Source organism: Ornithorhynchus anatinus, chromosome X1, assembly GCF_004115215.2.
Source record: "Ornithorhynchus anatinus isolate Pmale09 chromosome X1, mOrnAna1.pri.v4, whole genome shotgun sequence".
Classification (NCBI taxonomy): Eukaryota; Metazoa; Chordata; class Mammalia; order Monotremata; family Ornithorhynchidae; genus Ornithorhynchus; species Ornithorhynchus anatinus.
The window spans coordinates 97,857,737-97,878,880 of NC_041749.1; the positions used below are offsets into that span (position 1 = coordinate 97,857,737).

Genomic DNA, 21,144 nt, shown 5'->3' on the forward strand with positions numbered 1-21,144 from the left:
GTGATTGTATTAACTTGGTAGCAGTTGAGATGGAGAGGAAAGGACAGATTTTAGCGATGTTGTGAAGATGGGGACCAAAAGGATTTAGTGATGGATTCATTCATTCATTATTGAATGCTTACTGTGTACAGAGCACTGTACTGAGCGCTTGGGAGAGTACAACATAACAAATAGACACATTCCTGCCCATGGCGAGCTCACAGTCTAGAGGGCGAGATAGACATTAATATAAATAAATGAATTACAGATATATACAGATATATGCATATGTGCTGTGGGGAAGGGCGGGAAGATGAATGAAGGAGCAAGTAAGAGTGGCGCAGAAGGGGAGAGGAAGGCTTAGTCAGGGAAGGCTTCTTGGAGGAGATGTGCCTTCAATAAGGTTTTGAAGGGGGGGGAGCAATTATCTGATATGAGGAGGGAGGGCATTCCAGGCCAGAGGTAGGATGTGGGTGAGAGGTTGGCAGCAAGGCGAGATCGAGATACAGTGAGAAGGTTTGGATTAAATATGTGGGTTGAATGAGAGAGAGGAGTCAAGGATAATGCCAAGTTTACGGGCTTGTGAGACAGGAAAGATGGTGGAGCCGTCTACAGTCAGAGGGAGGACAGGCTTTGGTTGGGAAAATAGGGAGCTCTGTTTTGGACATGTTAAGTTTGAAGTGACGGGAGGACATGCAAGTAGAGATGTCTTGAAGGCAGGAGGAGATGCAAGACTGCAGAGAGGGAGAGAGATCCCCTGAAAGGGTAGAGGTAGATGACTCCACCAATCTGGTGGCCCCCTGTGACTTGGCAAACACTCTTCTCTTTTCTCCTCTTTTTTTCTTTTCTTTTCTCTTCTTCTTTTTTTTCCCTTGGTAACAATTGTTATGCACCCAGGGAAGATGGGGTGTGTATCGGATCAGCACTAACATTTATTACTATATTAAGAACACTGGACAAACTGTTGGGAAGAATATATGAAGTCATTCAGACATGGCCCCTAACCCACATGGGGTTCACAGTCTAAAAAGGGGAGGACAAACAAAACAGACAAGAATCAAAAGCAAAATCAGGAACAGTTAAAGGTAATATTAAATCCCTCATCTTCTCCCTGCCCAATCAAGTCGTATTTATAGAGCACTTACTGTGTGCAGAGCACTGTACCAGATGCCTGGGAGGGTATAATATAACAAAAGAACAGAGTTGGTAGACACATTTCCTGCCTACAACAAGCTTCAGTCCCCAGTTTACACCGTCACAACCCCACAGCGCATATGTACATAGCTATAATTTATTTCTATTAATGTCCGACTCCCCCCAGACTGTAAGCTCGTGGGCAGGGACTAGGTCTACCAACTCTGTTGTACTCTACTCCCCCAAATGCTTAGTACAGTGCTCTGCATACAGGAAGCACTCAATAAATATGATTCATTGATGGATGGATTACTTGGGGCCAAGTTTATGGCCGCTCTCTGCTCATACCTGGCTAGATGTCCAGCATGTGAAGAACTCTTTTTTTGCAGTGCAAAAGCACTGCAGGATATGCTGTGGCGGTTTTACCATTGGGCAAAGTAGCCATAATAATTGCATCCTAATGAGCCTTTTGTGGGTCAGGGACTGTGTCCAGTCTGATTAATTTGTATCTACCCTCGCTAGCGTTTAGAACAGTGCTTGACATGTAGGACGTGCTTAACAAATACCATTTTAAAGAATGGTGCGTAATGCATATAATGTCAAGCTTCTCAAATTTCTCACACAAATGATGCCATGTAAATTGACCGACTAGTCACCTAAAAGATTCCAAAATGCAAGCTTCATGCTTACATTTTCTGAATATTTAAATAATAATAATGCATGCCACTGGGACCCTTTTTGTATGAAAGCAGAGCTAACTTTAGGGGCTGAATATATTGTGTAAATAGGCTCCATCTTTGTCTTTTAAAATAAGTTAGCCGTATTGTGGAACGTTGTTCTTTCCCATCGATTCATATGGAAAACAAGTTTTTGAGTGGGTTCAGTGAAGTCATATGTTTTTCGTTACATCCAGGGTTTTGAAGGAGAGAGTTTAATCATTTGTTGGGAGGAAATTTCTCTTGCCGCTAATATGTAGGATTAAGGGGATTAACGCAGAAGGCATTGACCTGGTTTGGTTAAACATCTGAAAAGGATAACTAATGAGGATGTACTGCTTTTGTCCTTATATGTCATAGCCAAATTTCACTCTCCCAACATTTTTCAATATATTCAGCATGAAATGCATAATTTTCTACACTGGCACACACATTCCTGCCCAGATAGGCAGTTAGCACTCAACGTTGTGCATAGGAGCAACAAGCCAGGAGAAGTCAGCTTGGCTAACCCTGTGCCTCTGCTGCCTTTTATATGTAGGACTTTGAAACTTTATTGTTTCAAGTGGTATTTTTGTAATCATCATCATTTAAATATCTATGCAAGACTTGTTAATCTCCCAATTTTAGCTGGTGGTAGATAAACCACAACTACTTTGTGTTTGGAACTTGCATAAAATATGAACAACAAACTTGTATACTCAGATATTTACCTGTAGCTTTCTAAATTTCCTGAGAATTCATTTCAGCTTTTGAACAGAAGCTAGTATAATGGGACTATAGAAGAACAATCAAATCTTTCAATTGCTACTGGATTTTAAAATGTAAATCAAATATTTTGTTTTTGAAAGGTTTACCACTACTTGTGCACAGTATCAACTTTAATGTTTAATTTTAATTTCTGATCAAAGACTTCATCATGGAATAGGGATTATAATTTGCATTTGCTATTTGAAAGAAAATAGCCATGTAGCTTTTTAAAAACATTTTATAAGTATATCACAACTGATCTTGGATTATATTAGGGGTCCATTCTTAGAGATTTCCAGTGGCTCTTCTGGAAAGAACAAAGGGATTTAATGATCACTATAATAAATCTTGTTAAATATCTCGGTGATGATTGGTTTTAGTTTTCAAGATCTAGATTTGTGTCTCCAGAGGTAATATTCTTGGGTTCATTCATTCATTCAGTTGTATTTATTGAGTCCTTACTGTGTGCAGAGCACTGTACGAAGCGCTTGGGAGAGTGCAATACAACAATAAACGGATGCATTCCCTGCCCTGGGTAGAAGCTGGAAGCTGAGAGGTCAACAAGGAGGCTGATGCAGTAGTCCAGGCAGGATAGGATGTGATTGTATTAACGGGATAGTAGTTTGGATGGAGAGGAAAGGGTGGATTTTAGTGATGTTGTGACGGCGGGACTGACAGGATTTAGTGATGAATTGAATATGTGAGTTGAATGAGAGAGAGGAGTTAAGGATAACGCCTAGGTTACGGACTTGTGAGACAGGAAGGATGGTAGTGCTGTCTACAGTGATGGGAAAGTCAGAGGGAGGACAGGGCTTGGTTGGGAAGATAAGGAGCTCTGTTTTGGACATGTTAATTTTGAGGTGATGGGAGGACATCCAAGTAGAGATGTCTTGAAGGCAGGAGGACTTGCAAGACTGCAGAGAGGGAGAGACATCAGGGTTGGAGATGTAGATTTGTGTATCATCCCCATAAAGGTGGTGGTTGAAGCCATGGGAGCGAATGAGTTCTCCAAGGGAGTGGGTGTAGATGGAGAATAAAAGGGGACCCAGAACTGAACCTTGAGAGACTCCCACAGTCAGGGGGTGGGAGGCAGAGGGGGAACCCTTGAAGGAGACTGAGAACGAACAGCCAGAGAGATGAGGAGAACCAGGAAAGGACAATGTCAGTGAAGCTAAGGTTGGATGATGTTTCCAGGAGGAGGGGGTGGTCGATAGTGTCAAAGGCAGCTGAGAGGTTGAGGGGGATTAGGATGGAATAGAGATCGTTGGATGAATGAGGAGAATGAGAGGAGGGAGCAGTTGAATAGGCTGAAAGGAGAAAAACCTACAACAGCCCAGATTTTAAGGCTGGAGAGAGGAGAACCTTCCCTTGTATTCCCACCCCATCTGTAGCATCTCCCTCTGGCAGCCCCGTGAAGAAGAGAACTTGGCCTGCACAAGTCACTGGATTGGGAAGCCTTGGAAGGGGCAGGACTCTGTAGGGGAGAGACCTGCTTTCTCTTCAGCAAATGGAAATAATGCTGGGCAGGCTTTAACATATCTAGGCCATTTCCACAATTAGTAAATGAAGTATCTCCGGATTTGGTGGCTTGTGGTTGCTTAGAACCGGGAGTTAACCTGTGCATTATGTGTGGGTATGCTTACTACATTTACTGCCTTTTAAAAGTTCTCTTTTAGTCATTATTGTATTGGTCGCTATTGCTAATAGCCCCATTTTACCATTTTCTGAATGCAGTCATGTTCCACATACGTGTGGTGCATTAGTCTTCAACAGATTAGTGGGACCTAGTCAAGATTCTGTAGATGAGTGAACAGATAAACATGAAAAAAATCAAAACCTGTAAGACATAATGCTTTTGCTTAGTTCTGATATTTTTTTAAAAAATTAGGAGTTTAAAAATGTTCTATTCCATCTAGGCTGGTTGGCATTTCTTAGGCAACACTGTCAACAGAAGAAATTTGGAGGAAGAGTGTAGTGGTTGTCCTTCAGATCCTATGCTCCTCTTTAAAATAATACTTGCAATCTTCCCATCTAATAACCTCATCTTCCCCGAATTTGATCTGAACCTTTCTTGAACCTGTTGATAATGATAGTACGCTTTGTTAATAGAGTACTATATATGATAATGACACCTTCATCAAAATTTTCTTCTACTTCCTCTGGTATTATGCAACTGGAGTTGTAAATAAATATGCAGGAGCATTTTGCTATTAGAGTTGAATTTGGTTTTCAACACAATCATTTGCAGTTACGTAATCCCCAAAGTTCTTCTCCACCCTGAGTTATATTCTGAAGTTTACACATAAACCCTGTTATTTATTTAAAATGCAAATTACATTTCCTGATAAAAGGCAATTGTGTTTGTACCAGCTTGGCAGTCTTTATCATTTTGTCCTTTCTTGGTAGCTTAATTATTTTGACTTATTTTGGCAGTTCTCACCATTTCAGCAGTTCCTGCACATGCCATAAAATAGGAGTGATGCAGTTGGAATACATGTTTCAAAGGTTTGCCACAAAATATTAGCAGAATGAAAAAGATACAGAAAATGATTTTTCAGCAGCACTCTCAAAATAGCTGTGTTTAAAACTCACAAACAAGATAAACCCAGATAACTTCTTAAAGTCTATTGCTGTTTATTCTGAAAATGAAAAGTCTCTGTTTCATTAATCACATATTTTCTAATTTCAGAGGAAGTTTCACTGTGCTAGTCTGACTTCTTGGCCTCCATGGCTGTATTCCTTATATGATGCTGTAAGTAATCATTTCACTTCTCCTTGAATTTCTACTTTTATTAGGGCATTGAATTTCATAATTGAGTTGTGTGGCATAAAGGTCCTAGAATTGTGTGCTGGGAACTTTATTTTCTCAAATATGGTATTTTTATGATCTTGCAATGGGTGTGCTGAATGGCTCAGTGTAAATGAAGCACCAGAAGTCTGGTTGAACTCATTTGTGGATTTGCTTATGCTTTCTACTAAGGGATCATGTTTTCCTAACTTCGTCCCTTTTTGTATGTTTGAATTTTCAATCAAAGTGCTTAGATGGAGAAAACAATCTGATGATGGGGAAAAAAATACAAAATGCAGTAACACTTTGAAATATATTTCAAACGTTCAGTGTGCCATGGAGTGTACACAGAGTCCTGGCTGTATTGTTTCCTGATGGGCATTGGATTTCCCAGTTTCTTTATTATTATTGATGTGAGGAAGTGAATTTGAATTGTTTAATTGCTGTATTTTCCCCCTTCTTTGAAATTTCCCCAGAACTTAATGTTATGCACAACCGGGAACTTACTAAATAAGGCCTCCTGCCTCCAGCCTCTCCCCCCTCCAGTTTATAGTTCTTTGATGCCCTGATGATTTTTCTAAAATGTTGCTCAGCACTCATATCCAGACTCCTCAAAATCCTTCAATAGTTCCCCATACTTCTCCACATCAGGCAGAATCTCCTGACCATTGGGTTTTAAACACTCCATAGGCTCTCCTCTTATCCTCTTGTCCATCCCAACTCACATTCTTTGTTCCTTCCAAGCTAGCTGCCTTCTCACTATGCCTTATTCTTGACTCTCTCACCTCTCGACCCTTTGCTCACACCCTTACCCCTGCTTGGCAATCCCTCCCTTTTCAGATCTTCCAGACCACAGCTCTACCTGTCTTTAAAGATTTCCTGCGATCCTGTCTCCTTTAGGAGGCTTTCCCCGATTCATTTTTCTACTCCCTAGTTCTCATCCTCCCAACTCTCAGATCAGCCATTTAGCACTGCCTCCACACTTTCAACTTTTCAGCCACACCTCGCGCTTTGGTACATAGCAATTTATATACTCTACTTGGAGAGTTTTCCTTGGCACAGCGTTCTGCGCGTTAAAATTTCAGTGAATCATTGTTCAAGGTAACCAGGTTTGGGATTGTAAAAATGTAGGAATGCTTGTCTTCAGCTGTTAAAATCAGGAAGTGATTTGTGTCCTTGTGAAATTAAAAGTCTCTTGAAAACGTCAAACACGGTAACACTTTTGTGGTCATATCTTGGTTTCTGAGAAACAGACAAATGTGAATAATTTTCCAAATATATATATAAATGGCAACTTATTTTGGCCCACTGCTGCCCTGACCTCTGTTGAAGTCATTGTTTTGTAGGGGCTCTAAGGATAGAGGCTAATGCCAAAGAGGTTGAATCTTTTATAAGTAGTTTTTTAAGGTAGAAGTAGTAACTCACCATTTTTCATGTACGAAAAGGAAAATCTGTGTACTTAAAATAGACATTATTTCAATTAAAGGAAACTTTGATGGAAAGAGTCAAAAAGCAACTACATGAATGGGATGAAAATCTCAAAGATGAATCTCTTCCTTCAAATCCAATAGGTACAGAAAGCAATTTTTTTCAATTGACTTTTTCTCCTGTCATATGTTACTATGTTAAAAGGAACTATAGCATTTCATCTGTCTGATTTGTACTTCTGTGAAAACTAGAATCGTGTATTATACATGGGAATACAAGAAGTCCTTAGATTTATGACTCAATTGGTGAAAACCACATCTTAAATGGAAACGTAAATCAGAACCAAGTTTCTCATAGGAACAACATTATAAATGGAGGATTGAGTCCTGAATCAGATACCACATCTTTACCAAAATTATCCAGAATTCTGTATCTCAATTAATTTTAGATAAATAATATAGCTACACTAATATATTTTACTGACTTTTTAAACGGTATTTGTTAGGCACTTACTCTCTGCCAGGCACTGTACTAAACGCTGGGGTAGATACAAAATAATCAGGTTGCACACAGTCCATCTCCCACGCAGGGCTCACGGTTTTAATTCTTATATTGCAGATAGAGTAACTGAAACACAGAGAAGTTAAGTAACTTGCCTGAGGTCACACAGGAGACAAGTGGCAGAGCTGGTATTAGACCCAGGTCCTTCTGACTCCCAGTACCGTGCTCTATCCATTAGGCTACACTACTTCTCTAGTCTAGACTGTAAGCTCGTTGTGCATCTGCTTATTTTTATATTGTACTCTCCCAACCGCTTAGTACAGTGCTCTGCACACGATAAGCTCTCAATAAATATAGAATGGATGAAGTTCCATGAAAGGTAGCCAACTTGTACTTCATCAGAAGTAAAATATCTATTGACCCTCCCTGATGAATTGTACTTTCTGAAAACTTAGTACAGTGCTCTGCACACAGTAAGCACTCAACAAATATGATTGAATGACTGAATGATGACACCGCCTGGTGGTAAAGTGCCCTGCCTCCCCTAAATTCCCCCCCAACACACACACACACAAAACTATGTCTCTTAAAATTGTTTTCCCATTTCCCCAAGGCTCAGTGCAGCATCTCCTACCACTCTCCAAACTACTGCCATAAAAGAGGCTAGTATTGTAAAGTTGAAAGCTGAAATGAAGTATAATAATAATAATAATAATGTTGGTATTTGTTAAGCGCTTACTATGTGCAGAGCACTGGTCTAATCGCTGGGGTAGATACAGGGCAATCAGGTTGTCCCACCTGAGGCTCACAGTTAATCGCCATTTTACAGATGAGGTAACTGAGGCACAGAGAAGTGAAGTGACTTGCCCACAATCACACAGCTGACAAGTGGCAGAGCTGGGATTCGAACCCATGACCCCTGACTCCCAAACCCGGGCTCTTTCCACTGAGCCATGCTGCTTCCAAATTTAATGCCATTTGTCATAACTCAGAGTCTTACATTGAGTACTGCCCATATTTATTATTATTCTCTGATCAAAAGTTCAGATTAAATGTGTGGTAAGTTTTTTGGGTTACCCCCCTCCCCCATCTTAAAATTTAAGAAATGGAACACTTGTGGCTCAAAATTAGTACTGTTTTATGTGCAGACAGGTACATTTTGTTTGAAAATACGAGTGAAAGTGTAAATAACCCTGAAACTAGAGAGTCAAAGCAAACTCTAATTAATGTAGTAATACTTATCTGAAAAAGCAGTTTTGACTAATGTCTGGAAAATTTTTCCCTGTATTACATTGTTACATGATCTTTGTTCAAAGAGGAATACTTGCTCTCTAAATGGTATTAATTGGTTGCATTGGTTAACATTTTAGTGAAGACTAAAAGTATTCTCCCGTTGGGGAAAAGTACCTTTCAGGCAACTATGTTGTGAAAGAAGTATTGCTGAATTTTTCTAGAATCCTGTACTTCAGTAAAAAAAAAAAGACAGGTGGTGGTGGTGTTGAAGTCAGGGTGAGGGTGGGTGCAGTTACACATTTATAATTCCCAAAACAGATTTTTGATATTTGAACATTGCATTAATGCCATTTATGAATTTAAAGTATCTGCTACAACATTTTGATGTTAAAATATATATTTTGAGAGCCCAGAATATCTAAAAGAAAGGTGGTTATTCTGTGCTTATTCAGACACATACCAGTTTTATTTCAACACTTCTTAAATTGAAGCCCTCATGCTGTTTTCAAGATTTTTCTTACAGAGTAGCTGCTTGTCTTCCAATTGATGATGCCTTACGGATTCAACTCCTTAAAATTGGTAGTGCAATCCAACGACTGCGTTGTGAATTGGATATTATGAATAAAGTGAGTACCCTAGTGGTTTATCACCAACTCTGCTCAGAGTATGTGAAATCTTATTCAAGTCATGGCTCCCTCTTCCTAGGTACAATTAAGGCAAGTTGCTAATCTCCTTTCAAGCAGGATTAAGCCTTCATATATAAAAATGCAGATTTTAAAAAGGTCTTTAAAAGATAGGTCCTTAACATTTTATCAAATTCAAGCTGTCTTCAAAATAGAAGTTATTTTTACTAAGCTCCCAAATTCTGTTTATCAGTTTTAGAGACCTCTGTTTGCCTCACAGAATTACTTAGGAGGTTTGGCAGTAGGTCTTAAACAGACTCCACATATTCAAAGACAGATTTTTACCCTCCTGTGTGAAGATAATTGAAATATTTGGTTCCAACACTGAATTATCATGCCACGCAGTTTCCTTGACCGAACTTCAAATTAAATAGAGAGATAGAAAGGAAATGAGGTATTACATCCCAGGGGCTTATATTAAAATAGAATGTTTTAATAAATTCACTGTAAATGTATTTTTTCTGGACAATGCCAGTGGTTAATCGGTCTGTCGAATTCATATTTCATGGAAATGGTGGATTATTTATCCAGCGCATAGTATAGTGCCTGGCACACATTAAGCACTTATCAAATACCAGAATTATTTTATTCATTCGTTCAATAGTATTTACTGAGCACTTACTATGTGCAGAGCACCGTACTAAGCACTTGGAATGTACAATTCGGCAACAGGTGCAGTTCCTGCCGAATGACGGGCTCACAGTCTAATCGGGGGAGACAGACAGCAGAGTAAAACAGAACAAAACAAAAACAAGACAACGTTATCAAGATAAATAGAATCAAGGGGATGTACACCTCATTAACAAAATAAATAGGGTAATAAATAATATATACAAATGAGCACAGTGCTGAGGGGAGGGGAAGGGGAAGGAGCGGGGGAGCGGAGGGGAGGAAATACACAGGATGCTTTGTCACTGCATTCTAGTTTTCAAAATGTTTTTGATTTTTGGTAATTGAGTACCTGCACTTAGTACAGTATTTCCATTTTAATTTCATTATTTCTGTATAGTGGGTTTCTGAGGTTGATTTGGTTCTAGAAATGCCTGTGGTTTAACTTGATTTTGTTAGCATTTAAATCCAGCAGGATATCACAGTCTCGGATTGTGTGTGTGTATGTGTGTGCACGTGCGCATTTTAGCTATATGCTGTGTGTAAAATCAGCTCTTTATGGGGCATACACATAGATATGACCACTGTGTTGTTATAGTTTATAATTCTACTTTTATCCCAGAAATTCATGAGTCCATTTTTACCTTTGTGTGTTAACAATGATTTTTATGCTCTTTTTAAGTGTACTTCTCTTTGTTGTAAACAATGTCAAGATACAGAAATAACAACCAAAAATGAAATATTCAGGTGAGTCTTTGATTAGTTTACTCCTTCCTTTCGAAGAAGGAAGCAACATAGGAAATTGACTAATCTTGTTTACACTGATTTATCTTCATATTATCTTTGTCAATCCAGTGGTATTTATTAAGCACTTACTCTGTACTTCAGAGAGTCTAAAATGACACAGTCGATAGACATGCTCTTTACTAAAAGGCGCTTACAATCTAGAGGCGAGAGACAGGCAATAAGGTTAATTATGGTGCTGTAGGGCTGAGAGTGGTTGACTATCAAGTGATTAAAGGGTGAAATCCAAGTGCAGAGGTGACACAAAAGGGAGAGAAATGAGGGCTTAGTCAGGGAAGGCCTCTTGGAGGAGTTGTGATTTGAATAAGGCTTTGAAGGTGAGGAGAGTGGTGGTCTGTCATGTTAAGTGGGAGGGAGTTCCAAGCCAGAGGGAGGATGTGGGCAAGGGGTCGGCGGCGAGATAAATGAGGTGGAGCTAAAATAATAATAGTAGTGATGATGGTATTTGTTAAGCACTTACTCTGTGCTAGGCACTGTACTAAGCGCTGAGGTGAATACCAGCAAATCGGGTTGGACACAGTCCTTGTCCCATGTGGGGCTCACGGTCTCAGTCCCCATTTTCCAGATGAGGTAACTGAGACCCAGATAAGTGAAGTGACTTGCCCGAGATCACGCAGCGGACAAGTGGCAGAGCCGGGATTAGAACCCATGACCTTTTGACCCCTGGGCCTACGCTCTACCCGCTAGGCCACTCTGCTATGCTTAGGTACAGGGAGTAGGTTGGCGTTAGAGGAGCCAAGCGTGCAGATTGGGTTGTAATAGGAAACCAGCGATACGTCCCAGTAATCTTGTAAAATGCAAGAAGGCATAAATAATGGGAACATTCATTGACTTGACAAAGATAAGAGAGACTTGAATGATTGGGGGCATTTTTTTTGGTCCTTTCACGCTAGTGAGACCCAAAATACATCAGCTTGCAGGCAGTTTGTTGGCAGATAATGTCTCGGTTCTCTAGCATATGCCTGAATCACTGTGTACTCTTTGCAGCCTGATAGTGATCAATAAATACTTGACTGATTAATTGGAGAGTTGTTTCGACCTGGCTTTTAAAGGATTGGTGCAGGGATTCTTGCAACAACACAGCAGTCGTGTTCTTGAAAACCGTCGTATTATCAAAAAATCGTGTCATGCTTCAATGGCAAATACAAGGCTAGTAGGAAAATGGTTCAAAAGCCGCCGAAATGGTGTCACACTAGGTGAAATTCCCGAAGATTGTGGAAGACAAAAAAATAGCCTTCTAAAGCTTGTTTCAAGCACCCTGCATTGTCTGACATTTTTTTCTAACCCTCTTCTGACATGTATCAGAGGTCCCTTCCTGGGGAGCTAATTTGCAAGTGCTTAAAGTCAATTTCTGATAAACAGTGAATTTTAAATAGGTGCATTGGGTTCTTCTGAAATACTGGTAAATATTCCTGTGTATTCAGATCATTCACCTTGAAACAAGTTTAAGAAGGCTTTCTGGGCAAAGTCCCGCCATGTTATAGCCAATTCACAGTCACGCTGTGGTAACCATATTTCCCTATTCTTTGAGTGCACTCTATCCAGATGGTTTTGTAAAAGAGTATGTCTTGGCAGGAATGTCAGTATTAATTCTTTTTGGTTAATGTTAAAAGGGGACAGAAGAAAAGGACAGTTGAGGTGCCATCGATGCCCTTCTTAATGAGAACAAAAATGAACCAGTGGTGAAGTTTTGTTGTGTTTGTGAAATTCTCAGGATTGTAACCAGCACAGCGTTCTGTTTCAGAATTAACTTGCTATATCTAAAGGATGACATTCAAAATTAAAGGTTATAGAGAACTTTAAAAATGAAGGCTTTGTAGTCTTGTTTTGCATTACACCCACTTCTGGCTAAAATGGCATTAGGCAATTAGGAAATGTTTTTCCAACAACATGAACCTGTTTGATTCAAGTGGGATGTGGTGTTGGAGGAAATGGTCTGTGTGTAGGCACTACATGGCATCAGACCCAGACAGCGAGTACTCTGCTAGCTTTCTTTATGACTAGATATTACGGAACTGCATTTCTCCTGTTGCAGCAGAAGTAGTTGTACTTGTTATTCATTTATACTCTGAATTCCAAAAATTTTTTAAAACTTTAGTTTTGCTATTCCAAAATAGCTGGGGTCATTGGGTTACAATAGGTTAATTCAGTTACTGAATGTTTTCATTTTTGCTTTGTGTTATTTTGCCTTCTTGAGGTTTTCCTCGAAACTGAAAAAATACATATTCTTGATTATCTGTTGTAGTTTATCCTTGTGCGGACCGATGGCTGCGTATGTAAATCCTCATGGATATGTGCACGAGACCCTGACGGTATACAAGGCTTGCAATTTGAGTCTGAGTGACCATTCTTCTACAGACCACAGCTGGTTTCCTGGGTAATTTGGTGAATTTTAACTTTCTAGAATTGAACAGATTCCACACCATTTCTTTTCTTTAATCAGACATGGAAGCCAAGAGGTTCAGACACAACTCCCAAAATTGTGTTCATAACTATAAAATGAATAATAGTAATGTTGAAGTGTTCTCTAGCCTGAGAATGCCGAGGTGTGGATGCTGAATTATTTTTGTACTTTTAACATATGTAAATGGCCTCTGAATGACTAATTGGAAGAAAGGCTGGCAACTAGGATTCTAATTTCTTAGGTTAATACCCAAGAAATTTGAAGCATTGAAACAAAATAAAATTTGCTTTATCATTTACACCATGGAAAAAGTACTTCTGTTCTTTAATGAGGAAAAGCTATTGAGATGCATTTTCACCAGTTAGTTAATATACACAGTAGAATCATATACATTGGGACAATATCAGAAGAACTAATTCCACTAACATTTGAATAACCCTATCCATTGAGATGATTTTCTAACACCGATTGGCATTATTTTCAGTTTAACTGTAGTATTTATTGTAAAATCTATAGTTACTGTTCTTGATATACCCCTTCATAGTGACTGACCCCTAAGTACAATCACCTAGAATATTATTAACCTAAGTTTGAAATGATAACCTGAGCAAAACTAAGGCAAGTATTCCATAGAGTAGTTGGAACAGATATGTACTAAGTGATTTTATACCTGATTTTTTAATTCATTATTTATGATTTTATTCATGATTTTTATTTTTATTTTATACCTGATTTTTTAATTCATTATCACCTTTTGTATGCTTATTTTCCACAAACTTTGGCATATTCCAGTATCTGCTACTCCAATTTTCAGTTATCCATTTTTTTTCCCCCCAAGAAGTGGATATTTGAGTAATTGATATTCAGGGTTTCTTATCCCCTGGGGGTAGATTACAAATGTTTCCTAGCATTTTCCCCCCCGTCCCAAGTCTGAACCTATAGGCCAGCAAGAGAATCCTTGGATGCTTTTTGATCTACTGGGAGATGAAAGGTCATACCTAGTTCAGAAACAGGAGGATCAAGGCCTCTCCTACTCTGAGTTCACAGTGCTGGGGAAGGAGAGGATACCTGGGTCCTATTTCATTCCTTGAGGTACATTCTAGAAAGGCACCATGACAGTCCATTCTGGCTGGATTAGAAAGGGGATCCAGGAGTTCCTCACTTCCTCTCTCATCCAAATGTTGATTTGGTACTGAACATTTAGGAGACCATAGAGAACTAGAAGGGGGTGGATGGCCATATTAGAGGGTTAAGGGGAAGAAAGAGCAGGTAACAGAAAAACCAAAAGTGCTGAAAAATGCCACTGGGGCTGACACTGATGGATTCTTCAGGTTTCGAGGCACTTCCCGGGGAATTAGTTTTCAGTGGGCAACCCTTTTTTCCTAGTGTTCACTGTCCCTGCCTCTTTCATCTTGACAGATTTAGGATTCGCAGGAATGTGGACCCACACCTCTGGCAGTTTGATGCTTAGTGCTGATCATGGTGATAATACTGGGGAGTGGAGAGCAAACCCGTCCTTGCTTCCTCCCCTATGGAGTTTCATCAGTTGATAATAGTATATTATTTGGCTAACAAGAAAATCAATCAGTGGTATTTCCGGAAGGCTTCCTGTGTGCAGAGCACTGTACTAAGCACTTGGGAGAGAGTACGGTACAATGGAGTTGGCAGACGCGTTCCCTGCCCACAAGAGCTTATAGTCCAGAGAGGGAGACAGACATTAATAGAAATAAATACAGGTGAAGAAAAGAATGCGTGGGTTAATGCCGGAGACCATATGGGAAAACTACCCAAATCTTTCTCTTTGCAATTATAAATACTCATCTTTTCTGTTAAAAGACGGGGAGCGCAAACCCTCCAAGTTCTGTCATCAGAAACTTTTGTTCTGGATGTGAACTGGTCCATTAACTCTCTCTTCTTCTGTAATTGGAAATTTTCAAGGGTTTTAGAAAAAAAATTACCATTAGTTGACTGGTTTTTTTGGAAGAACTTTTCTATACCCTTTCTCCCTATCTCTCAGGGATGTGGTGAGGATAAAAATGAAATCATGGATGTGACAGGTCTTTGGAAAAATAAAATCGCTATACAAATGCAGTGCCCCCTAAAATAAGGTGGTATCATTATTATTACTATTGTTGTTAGACCACACACAGAGTAAGTACGGGCTTCCACCCCCTAAAATAGATTATTTAAAGACCGAACTTTTATGATCTGATTATTATGCTAATGAATAAAAATCCCATTACTTTAAGGGAACATTAGCACTTTTAACTAAAATATTGGTTTCATTTTTCAGTAAAAAAAAATAACCGTGTGTGATTTATGACTGTAGAAAATACTTTATCCTCATTCAGGAGCAGGCTCGTTAGTTCTATAACCAGTTGAGAAATATCACTCTAAACGACATTGATTCCCTACTGTGATGATTATAAATTAAATGTCCCGAACATTAATAAACAACAGCAAAAAAGTGCATGCTTTTAGGATGATGTACAAAAACAAAACCTTCTGTTCTCTCACTTGAATGAAATGCAAAATGGCAAAAAATGTAGGTGCAAGAGGAAAATGTGGTCCTTGTAAAATTCAAAGGATACATGCAAAGTGAATATGAATTTTCAAAAGGCAGAAGCATTTGGGGCTCAGTAAAAGCTAGTGTAGATTAAGGAAATGGTGAATCTGATCCTTTTCATGAGAAAAGGCGGCGAGTCTGTCTTTCTGATTAAAAATTTGGCACTTAGATCAATTGGACAGAGTATGTGTTTATAGGATATACAAAGTAAGTGGAATCAGCGTCAGATCACTTCGTTTTAATATTCACCTTTAAAATGGATCATGCTATTAAAAACACTCAGTGTGATTCTCTAGCATGAAATTCCTAAAAGAATTTCCTTGAGCGATGTCCATTTCTGTATAAGTACGCAGTTCAGGATTCACTCACTTCCAATGGACAGTCCTCGTAAAAGCCGTATGAGTTGATGTCATGTGAGCCAATTGAATTAATGGGTTACTGATGTAGAAATTTCCACTAAAAAAAAAAATATAGGTAGGTTAGGGTTTTTGTTCCCCCAATAAAAGGAAAGGGCAAAATGATCTAACGCCGAGCCATTTACTTTGTCGTAGGTATGCGTGGACTATAGCCCAATGTAGATATTGCGGGAGTCATATCGGTTGGAAATTTACAGCTACCAAGAAGGATATGTCTCCTCAGAAATTCTGGGGATTGACACGATCGGCTCTCCTGCCTAGGATTCCAGAAACGGAGGATGAAACTGGTCAAGAAATAGCACCTTTACTTTGCCTGTGACTCTGATTTGCTTTGAGCCTAAGGAGCAGAAGTCATTTGAACCTTATTGTCTCTAAATCAGATCTGTTTTGAAAATTAATGTTTCTTCAGGTATATAATGGAATAAAAGGCATCGTTGCATTGAGACATGACGGATGTGGAATTGTGATTTCCAGGAACACCAGTAACTGAAGATTTAAATTAAAATGCCATCAGGGCGAGGAAAAGAAGCAATATGGCAAATAGTTTAAAATTCAGGAATACCGAGAAACTTGGTAAACCTGCTACTGCTCTGTATAGTTTAAAAAAAATCCGTTTTGCCCAGTTAGGGTAAGGAGATGCTGGATGCTTGCCAGCGATGCCTGGTAAAGACATCTCGCAGGTGTCACTGATGTTTCCGAGTATGTGAACGACTACTGAATTCCCATCTCGCTTAACAATGTGAGATCACGTTGTTGTTTCGGATGGTGGCAACGGTATTGTAGTTGCAGTGCTGAAGTGGCAGAAACGAATCACCTATGTATGGTTCTGGCCGCTGAAACGAGTATGGTACAGTGTTCCCCTCGCCAGGGAGATTGGATCATATAAAGGAAAAGGCCTTTTTCCCTTTGCAGTCTACATTTCAGTTATTGAACATGTTGATTTATAAATCTCTTGCATTTTTAAGTATTAATGCTGAATGTACAGCTCGGAATCGCTCTCTCCCCCCTCGCCCCCCTGCCCATACACCCACCCCACACCCCCATCCACAATAACTTTTCTCGTTTTCTACGATATATTAGTGAATTTTGAAGAATACTATGAAATACATTTAGTATTTGGTGAACTCTAACTCTATCTTCAGTTAATTTGCTTTATATGTGTACTGTTTTCAGTAAAATGATTTTAGCGCTTTTAATGATGTTTCGGGAAGGGCGGGGAGTAGGAGAAATCCAGTTGCTCATTTGTCCTTCCATACTTAACATTACCTTCATTTACTCTATTATTTGGAGAGAGGAATGAGTTCTATAAATAAGCAGGCCTCAAAGGCAGCTTTTTTTTTTTTTTTTTTTTTTTGAGACACTGTGAAAGTAGACCTTAGATTTGGGTGCCAAAAAGATATCAGATTTTTTCGAATGCACTTTGATGGTAGAATCCAAAAGTGACGGAGCTGTCCATTACTTCTTTCAGAACGGTGTGGTTCACTCTTTATTCCAAGTATTTTATAAAATGCCTCTAGATCTATTTCCTGGCATTTTTAAACAACGAAAAAAATGTATTGAGTGTTGTAGTCTTCTGCACCCCCTTTAATCCATCATGTTTAGGTAGTGTAATTCAGTGCTATTTATTGAACGCTCACTGTGTACAGAGCACTGTACTAAGCGCTTGGGAGGCTATAATACCACAGAGTTGGTAGACACGATCCCTGCCCGCAAGGAGCTTACAAACTAATTACTGATAGGTTATCCTAATAAAATGTAAAAAAACGTATTTATGATAGGTCACTAGTGGCAACACTGTGAAGTAGTAATTTTGAAATTATGACTTTAAATGAAATATTTTGAAATTGATAAATGAAAGTAAGGTAAGTATTCTTGGAACATCCAGCCCGTAAAGGAGTCTTTAGAATACTAGTGACATAATGGCAGAGGTTTCATTTTTGGCCCCTTCTACCTCTGTGCTTATGAACGTTTTGTTTTTCATGCACACAAGTTCATTCGAACTGTCCCAACTCTTTAACTTTCTAATAGAGTGCGAGTTGTGTTCTTGAGAAACCCCGCACTTTAGTGCTCTCCTGTCCCGTCGCTCCATGCAAGCAGTTTCTCCGTGGTGTGGCGCTCCGAGACCAAACAGGCTCGCGCTTCGGAAGAACGTTCCCTATTTCCTCTCATCACGTTAGCCAAAGCGAGCATTGCGAACCTGTGCTGTGGCAGAAATGAGTTTAGAAGAGTGATTCCGAATAGAGAATGAAATTGTTCTTTCTTAAAAGGTTTTCTAAACTCTGGTGTTATTTCAAGAACCAGTCTTGAAAATCAAAAGTTGTTCAGCATCGTAGTGAGAATGAGAGCAAGGGCAAGTTTATTTTCCAGGCTTAGAGAAAAGTGTAGTTTGTAACAGTCACCTTTTTGGGATGAGGGATGTTGCAAGATGGATGTTGTCTTTGGTTCTTACCAAACACAGTGTTGGTTTTAGTGGGTTGTTTTGTTAGGTTTCTAGGGGATCGACACAACTAAAATGTCACGCTCATAATGTGTGGCATTCTTTGAGCATGAAATATGCATATTTTTGGTATTGTGTGTTGGTATATACAGTCTATTCAAGTGAGATCAGTTCAAGATTATAATTGCGCTGTCCCATGGGTCTAAATCTCTTTTGTGGTGTGTTTGCAAATACAAGGCTCATGACTTTTCTATAATTAAAGAAATGAATTTGCAAATTCTTTTGTGGTTCAAGAATAAGTGAATTGCACTTGTAAAAACCCTTAATATGTATGTATTATTTTATAGAATTCGTTGGGGTACTTCTGTCTGTGATGATTTTTTTTAATGATTTGAAAAGCAGCCTTTAATTATCGGGAAGAGGAAAGTAGTTGAATATTAAAACCACGATGTCAAATGAAAACAAACCATCTCACACTGAAAAGTCATCTAGGCCGGTCATCACTAGATTCAGCAAGATGAAAATATTTTAATTGGAGATGTTGAGAGCCTTTACTCTCTAAATTTCATTTTATCAATCGATCAGTCACTGATATTTATTGGATGCTTCTATCAGTAGTACAATAGTATCCCACCAATCCCCGCCCAACCTGAGCTCACTTTTTGTAGTAGTAACAGAATTATGTAGTTTGGAAGTGTCTTCTTGTTAGATTTGGTGACGGGGCAAAACCCTTGAAAAGCTTGTGTGGTTTTTTTGGAGTATGTAGTGAATTTGTTTTTAGGTGGTTTTATTCTGCATTGTCTTTTGGGTTTTTTTATAACGATGTTTTATACATTTAATGTTTCAAGTTTATTCAGTTACTAGATTTCATCAGGCTCTGTAAACTTTGCAAAGCTGCAGTTAGGAAACACACTGATTTAACTTTGCCTTTTGAAATCAATCTCAGAATGTCTTGTTGCTTGCACACATCTGCAAAGAATATATCTCTTTCAGATCGATTTCAACTCTTAAATAAAGCCCTAACATCACGTCTGTGACTTATGATGTACAGAAGTGGGGTGAAGTTATTTTTATTGCTTTGAAAAGTTCTCTATCTTTCAACACAATATCTGCCAATACTCTGTTTGCCTCTACCACCTTTAACCTGCTTCTCCAGGGTCATCACTGGGAGATAGAGAAGGGTGGTCATAGAGAAAGGTTTAAATGAAATAAGCCACCTGTCACCATAATAATAATAATAATAATGTTGGTATTTGTTAAGCGCTTACTATGTGCCGAGCACTGTTCTAAGCACTGGGGTAGACATAGGGGAATTAGGTTGTCCCACGTGGGGCTCACAGTCTTAATCCCCATTTTACAGATGAGGGAACTGAGGCACAGAGAAGTTAAGTGACTTGCCCACAGTCACACAGCCGACAAGTGGCAGAGCTGGGATTCGAACTCATGAGCCCTGACTCCAAAGCCCATGCTCTTTCCACTGAGCCACGCTGCTTCTCTATGCTTCTCTCTGCACCATGAGCAGGAGCTACACGTCCGAGCCTATATAAAGCTGTCTTGATCGTCTCCCAGGCACGAAAAGCGTATGCTCACTTCACAGGTATGCACGCAGAATGAGCTTCAGGTGAGAAAGAAGGGGTTAGAACAAAATGCACAAGGGCCTAAGTTATCCAAAATGCCTAGTAAGTGGCCAGCAACACAAACCTGGGGATTACAGATAGGTTTCCTAACTTTCTGCACTTAGTTTCGCCCACCTTTGATGAAGAAGTCCCATCATTCATTCATTCAGTAGTATTTATTGAGCACTTACTATGTGCAGAGCACTGTACTAAGTGCTTGGAATGTACAATTCGGCAACAGAGACAATCCCTGCCCATTGACGGGCTTACAGTCTCATCGGGGGAGACAGACAAAAACAAGACAACTTAATCACAATAAGTAGAATCAAGGGGATGTACACCTCATTAACAAAATAAATAGGGTACTAAAAATATATACAAATGAGCCCAGTGCTGGGCGGGGGAGGAGCAGGGGGAAAGGGGGCTTAGCTGAGGGGAGGTGAAGGGGGTCAGAGAGGGAGCAGAGGGAAATGGGGAAGCTCAGTCTGGGAAGACCTCTTGGAGGAGGTGAGCTCTCAGTAGGGCTTTGAAGAGGGGAAGAGTTATTTTGGCAGAGGTGAGGAGGGAGGGCATTCCGGGACAAAGGGAGGACGTGGGCCAGGGGTCGACGGCAGGGTAGGTGAGAATGGGGGACGGTGAGGAGGTGGGCGGCAGAGGAGCGGAGCGTGTAGGGTGGGCAGTAGAAAGAGAGAAGGGAGGAGAAGTAGGAGGGGGCAAGGTGATGGAGAGCCTTGAAGCCCAGAGTGAGAAGTTTTTGTTTCGTGCGGAGGTTGATAGGCAACCACTGGAGGATTTTAAGGAGGGGAGTGACATGCCCAGAGCGTTTCTGCAGGAAGATGAGCTGGGCAGCGGAATGAAGAATAGACTGGATTGGGGAAAGACAGGAGGAAGGGAGATCAGAGAGAAGGCTGACACAATAATCCAGCCAGGATATAATGAGAGCTTGTACCAGTATGATAGCCTTTTGGATGGAGAGAAAGGGGTGGATCTTGGCGATGTTGTGAAAGTCAGAACGGCAGGTTTTGGTGACGGATGGGATGTGTGGGTTCAATGAGAGAGCTGAGTCAAGGATGACACCAAGGT

The 21,144-nt window shown here is 39.8% G+C and overlaps 1 protein-coding gene across 4 annotated transcripts in view; it reads left to right on the forward strand.

The window, feature by feature from the left end:
* Positions 1 to 19,493, forward strand: part of CRBN (cereblon) — a 42,297-nt gene extending 22,804 nt beyond the window's left edge. For all 4 annotated transcript variants that reach the window (XM_029051860.1, XM_039910180.1, XM_029051861.1 and 1 more), the window contains exons 6-11: positions 5,266 to 5,328; positions 6,851 to 6,935; positions 9,037 to 9,152; positions 10,501 to 10,565; positions 12,868 to 12,999; positions 16,144 to 19,493. In XM_029051860.1, coding sequence (XP_028907693.1) covers positions 5,266 to 5,328; positions 6,851 to 6,935; positions 9,037 to 9,152; positions 10,501 to 10,565; positions 12,868 to 12,999; positions 16,144 to 16,327 — 645 coding nt within the window. In that variant the 3' untranslated portion in view covers positions 16,328 to 19,493. The remainder of the gene's footprint in view (positions 1 to 5,265; positions 5,329 to 6,850; positions 6,936 to 9,036; positions 9,153 to 10,500; positions 10,566 to 12,867; positions 13,000 to 16,143) is intronic.
* The last annotated feature ends 1,651 nt before the right edge of the window (positions 19,494 to 21,144 follow it).